The sequence below is a fragment of the Hippopotamus amphibius genome, chromosome 13, assembly GCF_030028045.1.
Source record: "Hippopotamus amphibius kiboko isolate mHipAmp2 chromosome 13, mHipAmp2.hap2, whole genome shotgun sequence".
NCBI lineage: Eukaryota > Metazoa > Chordata > Mammalia > Artiodactyla > Hippopotamidae > Hippopotamus > Hippopotamus amphibius.
This window is the reverse complement of record NC_080198.1, coordinates 33,447,498-33,466,032: the sequence shown is the minus strand read 5'-3', so window position 1 is coordinate 33,466,032 and position 18,535 is coordinate 33,447,498. Positions and strand designations below refer to the sequence as shown.

At 43.9% G+C, this 18,535-nt stretch overlaps 1 protein-coding gene across 1 annotated transcript in view; it reads left to right on the top strand.

The window, feature by feature from the left end:
- CACNA2D3 (calcium voltage-gated channel auxiliary subunit alpha2delta 3) overlaps positions 1-18,535 on the top strand; it is a 781,884-nt gene that overhangs the window by 607,821 nt on the left and 155,528 nt on the right. The window contains exons 18-25 of the mRNA XM_057705866.1: positions 1,725-1,808; positions 6,283-6,354; positions 6,609-6,670; positions 8,044-8,111; positions 12,203-12,248; positions 12,408-12,505; positions 14,565-14,658; positions 17,556-17,651. Of these exons, the coding sequence (XP_057561849.1) occupies positions 1,725-1,808; positions 6,283-6,354; positions 6,609-6,670; positions 8,044-8,111; positions 12,203-12,248; positions 12,408-12,505; positions 14,565-14,658; positions 17,556-17,651 (620 nt within the window). The remainder of the gene's footprint in view (positions 1-1,724; positions 1,809-6,282; positions 6,355-6,608; positions 6,671-8,043; positions 8,112-12,202; positions 12,249-12,407; positions 12,506-14,564; positions 14,659-17,555; positions 17,652-18,535) is intronic.

Below are 18,535 nucleotides of genomic sequence, written 5' to 3'. Positions count from 1 at the left end.
CAGGTAACAGAGGTCTGAGACTGTCCAATTGTGGCTCCTAAAGGGGACAGTTGGACTTCTTAGCATCATGTGCCCCTCTCCCATCACACCTCCTCACCTTGAGAAGAGGGTGACAACCCTGCTGACCTCTTTCCTATTTCACTCACTCAGCCCCACCTAACTCTCTCCAGGGCCAAAACTTCTATGCACAGTAAACTTTCCATAACAGGATCCAACTGTGAATCTGCTATCGTTTACAGCGGCTTCTGAGGGAACCACTTCCCTTCCTCTTCATCTGGTGTGGATCTCATGTCATAAAACTGACCGTGACTGTCTGTTAACTGGAAACCTGCAAGAAAGGAATGGGAGGGCAGTGGTCCAGGGTGGTCAGAGCCTACTGCCCCTTAGAAGCGAGGCAGCCTTCCTAGGTAGTGAGGGTGGATACTCTCCAAGGACGTCTCAGGGTTCCTGAAATGCAGCCCACGGGGAAGACAAGATGCCAGAAAAACCACTGGGCTTTGTTTGGCCCCACAGTGATGGGAGATCTACCCCATCTAGCCCCTCTCCCTTAGATTCCACTGGGGGCCAGTTTGGACCTGTTTTGTTCAATACACCAGCAGCAGTTTTCTCCTTCACACCATGTGCCTTCAGCACCTGTCTCCAAAGTAGCCACACAGTGTCCAGAATGGTAACCTGTGGTTTGGGGATCTTAAAACATCTAGAGTAATGCTCCATGCCACTTAAAACCCTACCAATTAAATCAAAAGATGACTAATTGAGAAACAAAAGGAAAAAGGGAAAAGCTATACATACATACGTATTTTTTTCCAGTATGCCATCAACCATATCTTATGAACTGGCAAAAGGGTTGCTTATCCTGAGCCTGCAGCAGAGGGCAGACTTTCCTACATTATAAACACAGCATTAAAGACTCAAGACACAGGAACATCCAGATGCAGAACTGTCCAGTTGATAAAATGGTAGGCTTTCCAGGTGACTAACACCAGTGGTTTAGGGGGAAAAAAACTGAAACCACTTCCCCCGTTGTTAATGTACTCATCAGCTTTTCCAGAGAAATGCCTTAACAGCCATTTAATTTGGCGGTAATTCTCAATACCCACATGTGCTCCAGGTAAAGTAGCCATGCTTAGCTCAGCACTGCTGTGGCCAGTGTGATAGCAAGTAGAAGGTTCTGTGTGTCTGGGAAATGTTACCAGGATGTTTAGCCCAAATGTGGAGATCAGTGCTTTTGTTTCCTGGCCAAGGAGTATGGGGCAGGTTTGAGGCAGGAGGTAGGGATGGGAGAACAATAAAACACAGAGGCATGTAACTAGATTTTTTGTAAACTATGTAAGATGCCCTCTCCTGTGTCATGAAGGGGTGGGCTTTAAAAGCTTTGGAGTAGAGGAAGAAGGTTGCATTTCACACAGAGAATTTCCAAGGAAGGGGAAAACTTTGCTTTGTATCTGGCATGTTTAGAGGTAAGGAGTCCACTAGGTAAATTCATATGGAGCAAAGAATTGGCTTGCTTACTCCCCCTCGCTGGGAGCAGATATTTACAGGTGATTCGGTTTGGCTTTCCTGCCACTGAAACCCCAGGACCGCCCCGCTTCTGGGCTTCTCACCAGTACCCTCCCCTCACAGTCCTCAGGCATAAACCAAGGCTAGGGATGGTTGCCCTGGCTGGTGATCTCACAGAAATGTTGTCTTTATCATTCATTTTCTTTCTTTTCCTCTCCTGCTAGTATGAAGAAGGAAAAAAGCGGAGGAAACCTAACTACAGTAGCGTTGACCTCTCTGAGGTGGAATGGGAGGATCGCGATGACGTGGTAAGTGATTTGTTTTCAAGCCTGCTGTGGAGGGAGCTCCATTTTACCCTCCTCTGTATGTACCTGGAGGCCACCCGGGAGCTGGCCGAGAGGCCCACCAGAGGGACACCTGGCCACCAGAGGGACGCGGAGATCATGGGCCCTTGTACGTGTTTGGAGTTTTATAACTCTCCCACCTGTAGGTCCATTTGTAAACGAGCCAGCCACCCTGCCTGCCTTGTGCAGTCTGCTAAAGTTGTCCCCTCCAGGCTCTGGTCCCTTCTGCAGCCAATTAATCCAGACTCCTCCTCAGTGCCATTGATGGAACCTGCCACCCTCAGGGGAGCCTGGCTGGAGCCTAGCCGGGCAGCTGCACAGTCAGGGCCAGAGTTCACCTGTCAGGATGTCAGCAAGGGCTCGGCACACCCACTTGCCTCCTGTTTGGTTGGCCGCCCTGTTTCCAGGGGCTGTCCCTGCCGTTCCCCTTTCCAGGCCACACTGCAGTAACATATGCTTGTTTCCCACAAAGATTCAGCCTTTGGGACTATATCAAAGGCTTTCCTTATGCCCACTACTTAGCCCCGTTAGTCTTCTTGTTCCTTCCTTAATAAATCAGATTTGTTAGACACACTGCCTTTTGTGAATCCAGGCAGACTGTGCTTAATTAAATCCTAACTTCCCGAGTGTTCCTATCTGTACCCTTGCTCTTCCCTGTCTCTATGGAGTCTCCGTGCTCAGGCTGTGTTTCTCTGCCTGAACCTCCCTGATTTGTCTGGGATCCTTTCTTGAGCTTCTTCATTGCGTCAGCATTGTTTCTATTCCTTTCTCTGCCTTGCTTTCCAAAAGGATGTTGAGGGGAACCATTTGAAACCCACAGGCTGGGTTCTTGCGCTTTCAGAAATACGGCCAGCATCGTGGTCCTCTAAATGCTTGCTTTTCCTCTCTTCACATCCTCTACAACCTGGACCTCTCAGCTAGCATAAATCTCTGAGTTTTTCCCTTGCCTATAAAATGCAAGAGTCATATCTGTTTTAGAAATTTAACCTATTTCCTTCTTCATCTTGACTCAGTCTTTTTTAAACCCCAATTCAGACAAAATAACTTTGCTGTTTGATAAAAAGCTACTTCCTCATCCATTCTTTTTTCCCAGATGTTGGTAACCTGATGTCGTATCAGCTCAGTGACCTGGTAGAGTTTTATATCTTTTTGTTCATTAAACATTGTCATCAAGATTCATGTCTGGGTCTTTTGATTGTACTGTACCTAAGGTTCATGTCCTACCTCTTCAACCTGCACCTACCAAGAAGCAGACTAGCACAGTCCTGAGGAATGCAGTTCAGGCATTAGCCTGCCTGAGTTCAAACCTTAGCTCTGCTATTTGCTGGTTATCGGTCTCAGGCAAGCAGTTATCTTCTCTACATCTCAATTTTGCTTTATGTCCTTTTTTTCTTAGTAAAATGAGTATAATAGTTCCTACCTCAAAGAGCTGTTGTAAATACTAAATATGTTACTGTAGTGAAAGATATGCAAGTGTCAACATCATTGCATGGGCGCTGTGAGCATTCTGAGTGGTAGCTATTATTAGTATTATTCTCAACATCAATAACCTTCAGGCAGCCTTCTCATTAATGAATGTCAGTTGCTAAACTGTATAATAAAACTTTAAAGGGTGCCTCCCATTGTTTTCCTTCCTCTTCCCTCTTCACTTTATCAGCAGCTTTATTTTGACTTCTCTGGATCTTTTTGTTTTTTTTGCCAAAAGGTTTGAAACCTGTCATTAACGTGTTTCTCCATCCCTTCATCTTTTACATTTTCATTGATACAGGAGGCAAACTTGATGCTCACTCTTACTTGGGAGGCCCCGCATCCAGGAGGCAGGCCCTGTGCTAGTTAACACCAGGCTGACACTCGCACTTCTCCTTTGCAAGTTACCTGAAGAGGTTTATTACTTGACTCATCTGTACCCCAGTTGTCTAGGCATCATCACCTGTGCCCAAGTTAGTTTTCATGTGCTGATATCTCCTTTTACTAACAATGATTTGACAAATGCTCTCTGTTTCCTTGCCCTTTACTTCCTTTGTCATCGGATTCCCAGCCTGTGCCACGTTCTTCACCTTCATCTGAGTCCCAGGATAGGATTCTGAGTGTCCACCTTCAGAGTTCCTACACCTCCACCAAGTTCATTGTTCTTTTCTTCACCAGTTGGCCTCTGATTATCTCTTTGGTTTGGGTCTGTTGTCTCCTTGGAAATAAGGTACATTTGAGACATGAATTCCTTCACTACCAATGTGTTTGACTGGGAAAACACAAGTCACCATTTCTCTCCTAGGGGTTTGCACTCCCTTGATTAGAGAATTCTGGAACCTATAAAAAGCATCTTTTGAAGGCTACACAAGATCCCACATGCCCATGTGTCTACCAGTGGGGTTTGCATGTAAGTAACAGAGGGCAGACTCAAGATCTGGGAAAGACCAGACAAGCAGAGCCTGCTGAAGAAGAAGAAGCGTGAGTCTGCCCAGCTGCACAGAAATTCTTGGAAGGAGCATGCTACTTCTCTTGGCAGCTAGGCTCTTGTTGAATTTAATGACCACATTTATAGCATAGACCCTGTGTACTTCCAAAAAAGATGTGAGGTCATATCTGTGTCAAGCAAACTGGAGTTTGAATCCTAATATTTTAAGCTCTTGAAAGGGGTCTGACATAACGAAAAGCGAGGAGGTTGATAATGAAGGTGATGATGATGCTGGTGAGGATGATGATGGAGGACAGCTAACAGCTATTGAGTGCTTGGGGTATACCAGGCACTCTTCTACACATTAGTTCGTCTAATTCCCACTACAACTTTATGAGACATGTGCTGTCATTAGTTTCCTTTTGCAGAAAGAGAAGCTGAGGCATAGAGAGGGTAAGTGATTTGTTCAAGATCATAAACCTCTGGCCTCAGAGTCCATTCCTGAACCACAGTGCTATTTTGCCTCCGTGTTCAGTAAGTGTAATCTATTTCCACTATAACTGAAGAGAAGGGAAAGACTAGACTAATCATCTAAGCATCTGCCTCCAAAAAGCATTAGTGACCCTGGGCTTGGACCCTCGCAGGTCCCGACACTGATTGTTCTGTGCTACTGGGAGTTGGGGGTGGGGTGGCACTGAGGCATGGAGAAGCTTACCTAATCTCTGACTTGCCTGGGGAATGTGAGAGGGGAAGGTCCCAAATGGCTTTAGGCAGGCACTAGAAAGAGGAAAAATGAAAACCATGTCAAAGATAAATCGAGCCGGTCTTAAGAGTTAGAAAGTAGACTTAATTAGGACCAGCTCTCCCCATCTAAAACCACAAAAGTTAAAATGGGAAAATATTTCCAGAAATGCCCATTATGTGTTGTTAAAAAATATCTAGAGTAAAATATATGTTTTACTTTATACATGCCTCCAGCTAAAAATTATGCTTTTACTCTCTCTCGCAGAAGATGGGAATGTGAACCCAAATCTAGACAGCCCCGCATCAAATTTAGGTTGCTTGCAAGCACTGCAGTTCTCTATCGGCCAAATCTTATTCAAGCTCCTCAAAGGAGAAAAGAGGGGAAAGAATTAAAAAAAAAAAAAAGAAGCCAAGCCGTGGGGCTGGGAAACAGCCTTTCCTGACAGGCTGTGGCATGTCAGCATTTGCTCCTATTTCATTAAATGGCTTTCCCGTCGTCTCCTATTGGTGCCCACGACGGCACGTCTTTCATCACTGTGTCTGCTGTCCTTCTCTGAACTCACAGAAGGGCCACAAGTAATTAGCAGAGATCAGCCAGTGGTGGGGGAAGGGAAGGAGGCTCACCATTCCCAGATAGAACCTCCAAAAATCAGATACAGGATCGCCCTGTTCACTGCCCATCGGCCTCAGCCAGGCCTTTCACTGGCCCAGATTTCTCAGAGAATATTTGAAGATGATTTATGCTATGAAAAGCTAATCCCTATCTTCCAAATGGTTGCCTTTTAAAAACAAAACAAAACAAAACAAAACAAAAACAAAAAAACTACTGTGTAGGAAAATTGATTATGTTTTGAAAAATGATTTCTCCATGACAAACAAATACCCTTTTTGAAAATGTAACTAGTCCCCCGAGACATCCTTGCTTTCTGAGTGTTTTAGCTTTTGCTGGGGGTTCGTTCTCTCACTCTCAAGATTTGTAAACATTGCGCAGGCTTTTTTGGTCATTGTTGCCCAGAGGTTTACGCGAGCACCCAAACTGAAGTTGATGGCCACTTTACTTACTGTTGTTGGCCTCTCTTTTCCGGACAAGAGCAGGTAGGTGTTTATTCTTCAGAAGTCCCATTTCAGAGTTCTGAGTGTCGTGTGCAGACTTACTGCATAAGTACCCCAAGAGTCGTTGGGGAAACAGCCCAGCCCTGTCATACACAAGCCACCAAATGTGCTCCCAGGCTGGAAGGTGTCCAAGACAGTATGGTGACCCTGGGAAGATGTAACCCCAATTTTCTTTTATCATTTTAGTTAAGAAATGCCATGGTGAATAGAAAGACTGGGAAGTTTTCCATGGAGGTGAAGAAGACAGTGGACAAAGGGGTACATTTTTCTCAAACATTCTTGCCGCTTAATTTAAAACAAACCACTGTGAAAAATTAGCTTTGAACGCTCTATCTGGAGTAAATATCTTTCGCTGAGATCATTTTTCTCTTGTCTTTACTTATCTCAAACAAGATTCATGTAGTACTGTTAACCTGATCATAGTGTGTCCATTTATTTTTATTTATTTCTGAAAACTTCACCTAGCAGCTAACCATGTTTTCTTTTCTCTACGACTTTTTTTTCCAATCTAGAAACGGGTTTTGGTGATGACAAATGACTACTATTATACAGACATCAAGGGTACTCCTTTCAGGTAGAGCTGACCATAATACATGGACATTCCATCAGACCCATCAGTTGTGTTTGTACAAAACCTGCTGACGCTCTCAGAGCTCATCATCTGAAGATAACCAAACACCCTGCCGAAAGGCCGGAAAGAGTGAGGAAGGGGCTTTTCCCAGGCTGCTTTTGCTTTTGTTTTCTAGAAGGGGAGAGATGGTTCAGGCTCACCTAGGAGAACTCACTCAATTTGTCATGGCTTTGCATCTCATTATCAAGCAAATAAGCTTTGGGGGTTCCAACTAAGGATGGAGAGATAAAGTCAGAGGGTTACCAGGGTCCTTAACCATCTAACTTGCTGCCTTTTATTTCCATGATCAAAAAACAATCCTTCACACTTGGAGGTAGCATGTTCATCCCTACATGTCGTGCTTCTGTTTTAATTTCTCTGAACTGTTCTTCTGTGCTTGTCTGCCTTTGAATCCTGTTATTTCTCTTTATAACAATCCTGAAAAATGCATTTGCCCCCTTGCCTGCTTTCAGATGTGTATGTGGCATTCTAAAGTTTCCTGCTATTAACTTAGTGTGATAACACTTTTTGTAAAATGTTATTTTGGTGGGGCTTCTTTGTGTTCCTGAACTGGTGCCTCACAGAGCTAAGGAGAGAAAGAATTTACTAACTATAGATCAATCTTAAAAAACAATGTGGCTTTGCTGTCATATATGGCCAGAAATCATGGGTAGATCCATTTAGAACCAGAGCACGTGATGGAACACATGACTACCCAGTGGGTTTGCCAAATGAAGAGACTATGTTATCAAAACATACTCTCTGACTTTAGGCGACAAAGGAAGGAGCTTAAATCAAGACTTTTGAAAGGGTGAGAGTGTGAAAACTCTATCAGATGAGGGAGAGGTTTGGGCAAAGAAGCCCACCATGCAGTCATGTGGCTACATTCAAGTGGCAGTGGAAGTGTTCATTTTTGCCATGGAGAAGGGATTAATTTCCCCTCATTCCAAACTCTGTGGTCTGGAAAGACCCATCTGTGGCTAAATGTAGAGCAGGGGTGCATAAGGTGGTAGTGAAGAGCAGGGCATGTAGCTCTTACAAGAGCATCCAAGAGAAGGGTTTGCTAGAAGGGCTGGTAGGGGTTGCCACACCTCTTTAAACAGATGAGGAGCCTCCCTTTGCTGCTGTACTTCCGATCAGAAATTACACTGAAGCAGCTGATTGAATCTAAGAAAGACTAATACCAACTATCATCAACGGGGTTTTGAAAATAAATTGGAAAAAAATTGTTTACAGGACAGGAAATGGAAATGTGATAATGGAAAATGAAAGTTAGCCTGTAAGCCTATTCCAATCAATGTCTTGGATTTCAAGGTCTGCTTTGTTTCTCTGTACAGTTTAGGTGTGGCGCTCTCCAGAGGCCATGGGAAATATTTCTTCCGCGGGAACGTAACCATTGAAGAAGGTAAGATGCCGCCTTCATCCATCTCATCCTTTTGTGTGGTGAGAAGGCCCTGAAGCCAGCTATCAGGTTAGCTGAAGAATTTCCTCATCTATCCAACCCTCTTTCCAACCCCTGGACGTTTAACTCAACCATTTACCCACCTGATGTTACCTTGCTCTCCTAGACTTAGGATGGTGGGACTCCCAAGTAGTGGTGGCTTTCCTTATCATTTCATTTATTTATGTTCTGCTTTCATCCACAAAGTTGTTGAGGCAACTAATAGGAATCCACCATCCACCACATGTATTCTTCTCATACATAAAAATCTGTACCAAGAAAAATACAAATTAGTGTAAGAACTCAAGCCCAGAAAGAGAAAAATCAAACAAAGGTACATGAGCCTTAGTCTTCTACACAACTGAGCCACAAATTTCAGTTGTGTTTCAAGGCAGTGTGGGTCCATGGGAAATGTGATCATTCAAATGAGTTACGTAAGTCAGAAACCCACGCCCCTGCAGTGGAAATGTAGAGTCTTAACCACTGGACCTTCAGGGAATTCCCTTTTCTTGTCTTCATAAAGCACCAGTGTTCTAGAAACTTCCAATAAATGGTAGCAATTGTTACAGCCCTTTTAAACTTTAAAACTGCCGTCACCCCCATACTATCCTTTTCATCTCCCGACAACCTAGTAGCTCAGAGAAGTTATCTTTCTCAGCATCACCAGCTCACAGTGGGGAGTGGGGCTGGCCTCTGAAAGGCTTCCCTCCCAGAGTGGCCTTGAGTAAGTCCCTTGCCCAACCTAGATGTTCGATTTTGCATCTTGACAGAGAAGGAGTTGGACCAGACCAGTGCTCTTTGTGGGTATCCTCAGAGAGTGTGGCCAAGTATGGGAAGGTCAGTTACAAGCCAGGTTTTAATGAGTTAGAGCTAGTTACACATGAGGTGGTGAACTTCCAGAAGCTAGACCGCCTTGTGGCTCACTCCAATGAAGCAACAGAGAATGAAGAAGGAGATTGGAAGTGCCTATGCCAGGTTCCATAGACGGCCTTCTGGCCTAATGCTGAATGTCCCTGCAATGTTTCATGGGTTTTGGGTTTTGTCTCCCAACTGATTGTGAGATCTTAAGGAACAGGAAGGAGAGTGAAGGGGATCATCTTGACCTGGGCAGGACCCAGCATATGCCCACTGCAGAGCTAATCAATCATGTGCTCCCTCTTCCTAGAAATAGGCAAGAAAAAACAGGCAACTTTATGATTCGGGCAAGATACTCAACACGATGTATTCTCAGGGATCATTTTTTTTTTTTCAACATCTTTAATTTTCTGGCACCATGAGCCATGTGTGGCTCTGTGGATGTCACTGCTCATGAAGACAGAAAATTCACATCTAAGCCATCTGAGGTCACAGTGAGGAAATAGCTCATGGTCAGAACAATAGAAGGAGAGATTGTTAATGGATTATTTGCCTCTCTTGTGTTCATTCCCTTAGTCAATCCTGAATACATGGGCCTGACCCTTCGTCTTCTTTCTCTCCCTCTCTCTTTCTCTCTCCCTTCTTCTTTCTCCCTCCCTTCCTCTGTCTCTCGCTCTCTCACACACACACAGCTGTTTTGCATTGTCTTTCTGATCATTTCTTCATTTCTGTAGTCTCTGTCATCTTCTGTTAGGCCAGGAGCTCACATAGAGAGAATTTCAGAGCTAACTGCAACCACCATGCAAGAAATTAGTTTGAATCCTCAGCAAGGGGGAGAGTATCTGGTTATCCACACAAACGAGGTCAGATCTTCCTCTCTCTGTTGGTCCTCTGTAAATAAGAGGGCTTCCAATCCTGCCAGCTTTGCCGAGTGACAGAACGTGAGAAAGCTGCTTCCCCTGGGGTGGTCATCTGTTAAGGGCCATGGCATGATTACCGTTCTGCTCCGTTCTTGAAGAAGGTAGGAGTTTCTTGGGGGTGGCAACCACACTTTGAAGGAAGTCCCATAAGGAAAGCTGTCCCATAGAATGCAGTAATTTTCAACCTGCTTTGCCAATGGCAGGTATTACAAAGATGGGGAACAGGCCGATTTTGCTCAGAAGGTAAGGAGTTGCTACTGAGGTTGAAGGTATGAGCTGCAGTTCTGCCTGCTGAGATCATTTCTCTTCTGAATCTCCTTGACCCCTTATCTTCATATGCGTGTGTGTGTATGGTACACAGTACTTGTTCAGTAAATTAGAGCTTGTGTGATTATTGTCAGCATCCTCAGTCAACAGTAGATGTGATTTTGTCAGGAGGATCGAAATCAGAGGTGAGAGTTAGAGAACAATCATATTTCCGTGGTGGCCTAGGAGCTCAGAGAGGAAGTAATCAAAAAAGATCTTCCCTTCAGGGTCTCATTGACAGGTCCTGTGAAATACAGGCACAGAGGGCTTTGTAATGAAGGTTGATAAGAACAGAAACTAGAAATGTATTATATATAGAATTGATATCATTAACCCAATACTCCAGGAAGGTGAGATCCCAGCTCAGGGCCTCTGCACCTGTGACTCCTTCTGCCACGAGCACTTCAGTTACTACGTGGCACTCCCCTCACCTGCTCCAGGTCTTTGCTTAAAGTCGCTGTCTCTGTGAAGCATCCTGACTCACAGTTAACACTGACACTCTTTCCCTCATCCCTCTCCATCTCTTGGTAACACCTCTCTTTGCTTCATTCTCTCTCTTACTTCCTAGCCCTCACTACTGATAGGCTATGTATTGGGTTGGCCCAAAAGTTCGTTCAGATTTTTCCGTAAGATGTGATGGAAAAACCCGTATGAACTTTTTGGCCAGCCCAATATTTTAACTTTATTTACTTATCTCTCTTCTGTTGCTAGAAAGTAAATACCATGAGAGCAGCAGTGATTTTTGTCTTGGTCACTGTTATGCTCTCAGGGCCTGGAATAGTACCTGGCACATAGTTGAAGCTCAGTAAAAATATGGAAGGAAGAATGGGAGGGAGGAAGGGAGGGAGAAGTGCAGAGAGCGAGAAAGAGAAGAAAGGACGGATGGATGCATTGATTGTCCTAGGACTAATCACTATGCCATTCAACCCTCTCATGCCATCAGTGAGTTAGACACTATTACCTGCATCTTCTGACTGGTACAAGTCAAAAGTTGAAGTGACATTCCTAACATCCTTCAACCAGTAGGTGTTGGAGCCAGGATATGGCCACTTGGGTCATATAGGATGATATTCTATATAATTTATTGCCTACTTCCTGTAAAATCAAACTGGAGTGTGTGATGATAGTTCTAGTACTTTGGTATTTATTTTGTACACTTGTATTTGAGGAGGAAACTGGAATCCTGAGTGCAGGAAGATACTGTTGGTCACTTGGGAAACTGACATTCTCAAAAGTCAGAGTTCCTGAGGCTGTCACTCAGAAGTGTTTGTCTGCTGATGACCTATCAAAATGAAGTCACATGAAGTCACAAGGAAAAAGAGTGATTTCACAGATGTCTCAAACATTCTATAAAAACTCCCAAGTCCCTGCAAGCCTCAGTTCTCCTAGCTACCTCTCCAGACTGATGATTCATTTTAACTTAGGAACCTTTGTCAACTGGCAATTTTTGCTGGTCAGAAACAGTTGAGTATTGGCAATCGTATATCATTCAACCTATAATTTCACCCTCACAACCACCTGTGAGTTAGGGACTATTATTATTACTGTTTTGCACATGAAGGAACTGACATTTAGGAGAGTAGAGCAACCTGATACCATCACACAGGTGTTTAGTGGCCCGCCCAAGTTCCCAACTCAGGCTTCAAAGTTGATGTCTCCCCTGTCTTGCTAAGCTTCTCTCCAAGGATTCACTGGTGCATTATTTATCTTCAAGGAGTTAAGGCTTTCCTGGGAGACTCTGCAGTGGTGGCAGAGTGAGGTGGAAGTTGGGGGAAGGTTCTGCCTGGGAAGAGAACTTGATTCCTATGTGCAGAGACCCTCTTCCCAGGCAGATATCTTTGGGGTTGATGTCTACCCTTAACCCCAACTCCCCATGGCCTTTCTCTAGAACATTTGAAGCCCATGAGAGAATGAGGGGGGTCAATGCCCCACACAGATGGTACTTACTCATATGCCCTTCTCCTTGACCTCCAGGCCTGCATGACTTAGAACACCCTGATGTGTCCTTGGCAGACGAATGGTAAGAATGGACCAACCCTTTCTCAGTGCTGGTGTTTATTGCCCTCTTTGATTTCAAGTTGTCTGTACTCCCTTGCCCAGTTCTCCTGGTTCAAAGGCAAAGGAAAGTTATGTCATAAATATGTACATGTTCTTGTTTTGGACCATGTCACATTCCTAGGTCCTACTGCAACACTGACCTACACCCAGAGCACCGTCATCTGTCTCAACTAGAAGCCATTAAGCTCTACCTCAAAGGCAAAGAACCTCTGCTCCAATGTGAGTGTGCTTTCAAATGCACGTGTGTGTGCCTGTGGTGGTTGGGCGGGGGCGGGGGGGGGTGGTATGTGTGCATGAACTGAAAACCATACTTCCCCTCAGTTTTCAAGGGACGCTTTGCTTTGGCAGAGATGGTCATTAAATCCAGCCAAATGCCTGCTTCCTGTAGGAACAGGAGAAGGAATGTGGGTTACCAAGAGTCACTCAGAATCCCTGATCCCAGTTTCACCCTTCACATTGGATTTGTCCCCTTACCAAACCATTTAGTCAAGCGCCTGAGTAAGATGAAAATATTACAACTGGGAGGGAACTGTCAATATCTGCTCTTTTATTTTACAAAGAGAAACAAGGGCTGGAAATTGGACTTGTCTCATCCAAGGCCATCATCTAGGTCTCCTGGTTCTGTCCAGCGTGGGATTGCCACATGCTGCCTCTTGTGGTGTATAATCTGCTGCCCCTCCTCCTACCAAGTGCCCTCTGAGGGAGCTCAGTGAGTCAGAAATGGCCAGTAGCTGGTGAGGGAGGCAGGGAAAGGGAGGGCAGGGAGAGAGCAGCAGCAGGCCTGATGCTCACCAAGTGCAAGAACAGTCCCTGGACAAGCGTAAATTAGTTCCAATAGCTGAAGTCTGGGCATGAGGGGTTCACAAGAAATGAGTATAGCACCTGTCCCTACCCTAACAGATATCACTTATTCAGTGATATGAAAAGTTCTTTACATATGTTATCTTATAGAAAAACCAAACAGCCCTATGAGAGTTATAAGATTATCCATATCTAAACCACATCTTCATGGAATGGGTTTACTTTCTGAGAGATGCTCTAGTACAGAAAGGATCGGATGGACATCATATGAATTCAGTTTTTCATTTTCTTTGACTTTTTGAATGACATATTTAAGAAACAAAAGTAGAGAGATAATATTTTAAAAAAGCGCTTATATTTACCGTCCAGCTTTGTCAAATTTTAATAGTTTGCCATATTTGCTTCAGGTGCTTTTTAAGGAATGAAAAATTACAGATCAAGTTGAAGACCCTGAGTGTCCCTATGCAGTCCCATTGCCCTCCCGGAGAGAATTACCATCCTGTATTTGTTCATCATGCCCATGCACTTTGTACTATATATACTATATATACACATATGTATATCCATATATAGTGTGTGCCATTATTTGCATTACTTTGTGTATTAAGATTTATATATGGTATAATATATATTATTCTGCAACTTGTGTTTCAGTCATTATACATTATATTTTTGAGATTTATTTGTGTTGATCATTTAGCTCTGATGCATTTATTTGAATTACTACGTAGTATTCTACTATGTAACTATATCTCGAATTATCCATTGTCGTTTTGATGATGGGTTTTTTCCAGTTTTTGCTTTTACAACAAAGCGGCACTGTCTTCCTGGCTACCAGCTTAGGCGATGACTGGCCTGCTGTAGGTTATAAAGCTGTAGGGCTTTAGGATGCCTCTGCTAGACTCATGATATCCTCCTGATTCCTTGGCCTCTTCCACTGAGCTCTATCAAGAATTCATTTGAATAAGGACAGATGTCTCATTTTAAAGTGAAAAAAAAAAAATCTTAGATGGAAGGAATCACAAAGTAAGAGTTCCCAAAGTTATTAAGCTATCATATCCCTTTCCCTTACAACCAAGATCAGGTCCCTGAAGAATTGCAAATTTTGATAGAGGACAGAAATGGGGATGAAAAGAGCAAACTGAGGAATGCTACCTTCTGATCTCCAAATCCCAGAGCTGGCATGCTGGTCTATGGCATGAACTACTAGATGGGGAGGGAAAGTAGAAAACTGAAGTGTGAGACACCCAAGACTCTCAGTTTACTATCATCTCATCCAAATGCTTTGGGGCCCCTTGTATTGTGCTGTATCAGGTGTTAGAACTGTTTCATATTTTCAGCTGGTGGGAGGGTAATGCAGCCACACCATAGGAGAAAGTAGCCTGCAGATACTGTAAAATGAGCCCAGTGAGCACTTCTCATGCTACAATTTGGGGTCCAGCCAAAGCCATCTTCTCAAGTCTGTCCCTCCCAACAGGTGATAAAGAATTGATACAAGAAGTCCTCTTTGATGCTGTCGTGAGTGCTCCCATTGAAGCCTATTGGACCAGCCTTGCCCTCAACAAATCTGAGTAAGTAGTTGCATGTGTCCCCCTTTCATGGCCATTTCCCCGCAAGCCGTCCGAAATATGGTTATGGTTTAAAGAACTAAACTGTTTTAGGAGGGTGGTGTTAAAGTTCTTTAATTTTCCCCAAAGCTCCAAACCACAAGAGCTAGAGCAGATTAGCGGCTCTGGCTTGGATGGCAAGCTCCTGGGTTTGACATATAATTTGTTTGAGTTTTAACATTACATGAAATTTGGTATGCTGAGGTAGGGTGACACTTCCGAGAGAGAGGGAGGCAGAAGGAGCATTTTGCTTCCTGCCCTGCCATGGTTCCCTCTCCTTCATAGTCCAGAGGGAGCTTGAGATCTGGGCCAGGCTAAGCTGTGAGGAGGACAGGGAAGTGAGAGCTCTGTTTCATTAGGGTGTCAGATATTTCTGAAGTGGAGGATATAGCGGGAGGAGGGCAGGCAATGGTAATTGTTGTCAAAGACTAGGGTGAGAACTGCTTTAGCAGCTTATTATTATTATTATTAATATTATTTTACTATTTTAAGTAGACTATTAGTGATTAAAAATAAGGAAAAAAAATCATTCCTTTTTCCTTATACCTTCATGTCATACATTATTTAGTTCTCTCTCTCTTTTTCTCTTTTTATTCCTTATTAGCTCCTTTCCTTCTTTTATCTTCCCTTTTGTATACTCTCCTCTATCAGGTCTATTATTCATTCTGTTCTCATTTTCATTCATTCATTCATCAAATATTGGTTACATGTCTATTATGTGCCATGCCCTGGGCTAGGTATTGGTGAAGTGGGGGTAACTCAATCAAACATAATCCTCACCATCGGGGTGCCTGTGGTGTATAGTGTGCTATGTGATTGAGAACTGTGATAACTAGACGTGTAGGCTGTAATAAGACCTAGAGTGCAGACAGAAGACAGGAAAGGCTTTTCTGAACAGGAACTAGTTCAAGGGTTTCCTGGGAACATTCTAGGGAAATGGAACAGCAAAGGCCCTGAGGTGAGAGAGTATGTGACACAGTTGAGGAATTTTAAGAAGGCCAACAGAGCTGAAATGTAGAGAGTAGGCTGGAAGATGTCAGGAGACAAGGATGCAGCAGGCCCAGTGGTTCAGGACCTAAGGATTTTGGATTTTATACTCAGAATATTGGAAAATCATTGAAGAATTTTAAGAAGGACATTTTAAGATTTTAAGAAGGAGATGCTCGGATTTGCATTTTTAAAAAAGATTCTTCTACTGCTATGTAGATAATAGGATGCAGTGGGGGTAAGTAAAATAGTAAAGGCTCCTATAGCAGTTCAAGGGGTTTGCCACTTGGACCAAGGCAGTGGTGGTGGGCACAGAGAGAAGGGATGCACTTTTGGCATGCTTGGAAGTAAGACCCCCAGAACTTGGTGATGGGTTCACTGTGTGAGGGAGTGGAGGGGGGCTAAGCTGTCAAGGATCATTATCAGATTTATGACGTGAATACCTGGGTAGATAATGGTGCCATTTCCTAGGACAGGAGACAATGAAGGAAGAGCAGGTTTGGGACTGGACATGGCCAGAATTCTTTTCTAGACGTTTTAAGGTTAAAATGACTCCTAAGCATAGATGTAAGGTAGGTAATTTAATACATGAGTCTGGAGTCCCAAAGATATAACTACTCATTATTTTCGGGGGTATCCTTGGACTGCTTACCTGTATGGATCTTGTTTCCTGGGAGGTTTGGAAAGAGTCAAAGCCTTTCCTGTGATCGCATTCTCTAGTGGAAATGTTTCTTTTAGGTTCTCCTGAAACTCAAAATCCTGTGCAAAGATTGCCGACTCACCCCAACAGATGCTAAAGATTCCCAAAATGGTAGCTTGCTTTGTAGTCCACATCTGCAACTGATTGGAGAGCCTGGCTTTCCAATCTGGTGTAGGCTACATGCAGAAACAAATGCGTGACGTTGGTTTTTATTCATCCCTTAAATACTTAAAGGTAGTATTGACCACTTTGACAACCATCAGAGATTAAGTAACTAAATGATCTTATATTGAAGATGACGTGGGTAAAGCTTTGAATCAAATTGCTACTAGCATCTAGGGCAGGGAAGCAAACTCAAGAATCAGTATTCTCGTCATGCTTTTTTGGTAGAATAAAAGTATGCATTTGTGGAGAAAGACCTTTTTTTTTTTGAAAAAGTATGCACTGAAAATACCCTGAAGGACATGTTCAAACATATAAAATTTGCCTTGAATGTTGAAAAAAAAATCTTTAGTGAATTTTCAAATGAGTTTTCGTTGCTAAGGCTGTCCTTAGACTTCCTATGCATGGCATCTTGTAGGGCTATTTACAGAAGTCGTTTCTTTACTGATCCCGCTGGGGTTGGTGGTGAGGATAAGGCCTATTTTTTAGTAGAATTTATAAGTTGGTGGCCCCCAAATGGTGCAGAATTCAAGTCCTAAACATTTCCAGCCTGTGGGATGCTACAGACTTGTATCAGTGGCTCAGTTGCTTTTTTTCGCTAATGGCAGATTCCCCTAATGTTCTCAGGATCAAGAGTAGACTTGGTAGCATCAGTGCAAAAAGCTAGCTCTAAGGCTTTTCTTTCTCTTCTTAAAGCTGGCTTGCTCCTTCTGAACTTGCACCCGGAACTGTGTGTTTATTTAGCATTCAGGGTGCATTTTCTCATGCTGCTTTTTTGGTCATGAACTTCTTAGTTTTTCTGGCAAGAATTACCAGGAAAACTTTTGTAAGGAATAAGAATTTGCATCCTGTATGTGCGTGTGTGTGTGTGTGTGTGTGTTTCTATAATTTCTTCCGAAATTTCAGGCTTCAACTGTTATTTCATAAAACTTTCCATGAGTCTTAAAATGCAAAAGCCATAATCTGCTTACTGTCTGGCAGAATCCCCCTGACTTCTGCTGCTCTGTTTCAGGAATTCTGACAAGGGCGTGGAGGTGGCCTTCCTCGGCACTCGCACAGGCCTCTCGAGAATCAGCCTGTTTGTTGGGGCTGAGCAGCTCACCAATCAGTAAGTAGGGAGCTCCTGAAGTGGGACAGTGAAAGGGAAGCTTATATCATTTATTGATTCCACTAGCGGTAGAAACAAAATTCAGGCCACCTCAGGCCTGTTGACGTTCTCGCTCTGTTCTACCTTGGGGGTCACAGTGTGTGTGTTCACCTGCCACTGTTGACCCTTCCCCAACTCTGTGTTCTTCACACTGGTTGGCTTCTGTCCACTGTCCTGGAGTCCTCTCCTGCCCTGGTGAGTCATTCAGGACTTTGGAGGTGGTGTGGCTTCGGGTGGAACAGCCAGAGGGAAGACTCACTCATCTTCTGACAAATGACTGGAGGGCATTCAGCTCTCCTGCAGCTCTGCTGAGGACTTCCTGCCTGTCTGAGAAACAGTGTTTCAAGTGTGGTGTTTATTTGTTTGTGTACGTTTTAGTAAACCTCTGTGCCTCAGCTTGGAGCCTGAGGGCCCGTAGAGCCCCACACTCAGGACCAGGCATTCTGGTGGCCGTTGGGTTTGACAGTGTTTCCTTGTTCTTCTAAAGAGACCCAGATGGATACTGGCAGAGTGTCACTAAGTTCAGTACCCAGATGCCCTTTAAACCACTGCTCTGCCCCGTGTCTTCAGAGAGCCACAGGGTCTTAATTCTTCAAATTGGTGTTTGACCAGAGCTGCTGTGAGCCTGGGAAGTCTTTCCTGAACTGTTTAATATGTTTTCTCAATTTCTTTTCTTTGAAGTGAGAGACCAGAGATGAATGGAGCCTGAGATTCAGACGGTTTTCAAAGTGTGTTTGTGATTCCAGAGGTCCCCATGGAACCTCACAAATCCTGACCTTCAGGGTCCCTATGGTGGTGGGAATAACCAAGGCACAGGGTGGCCACCAATTTGAGAGGGGTTGGCC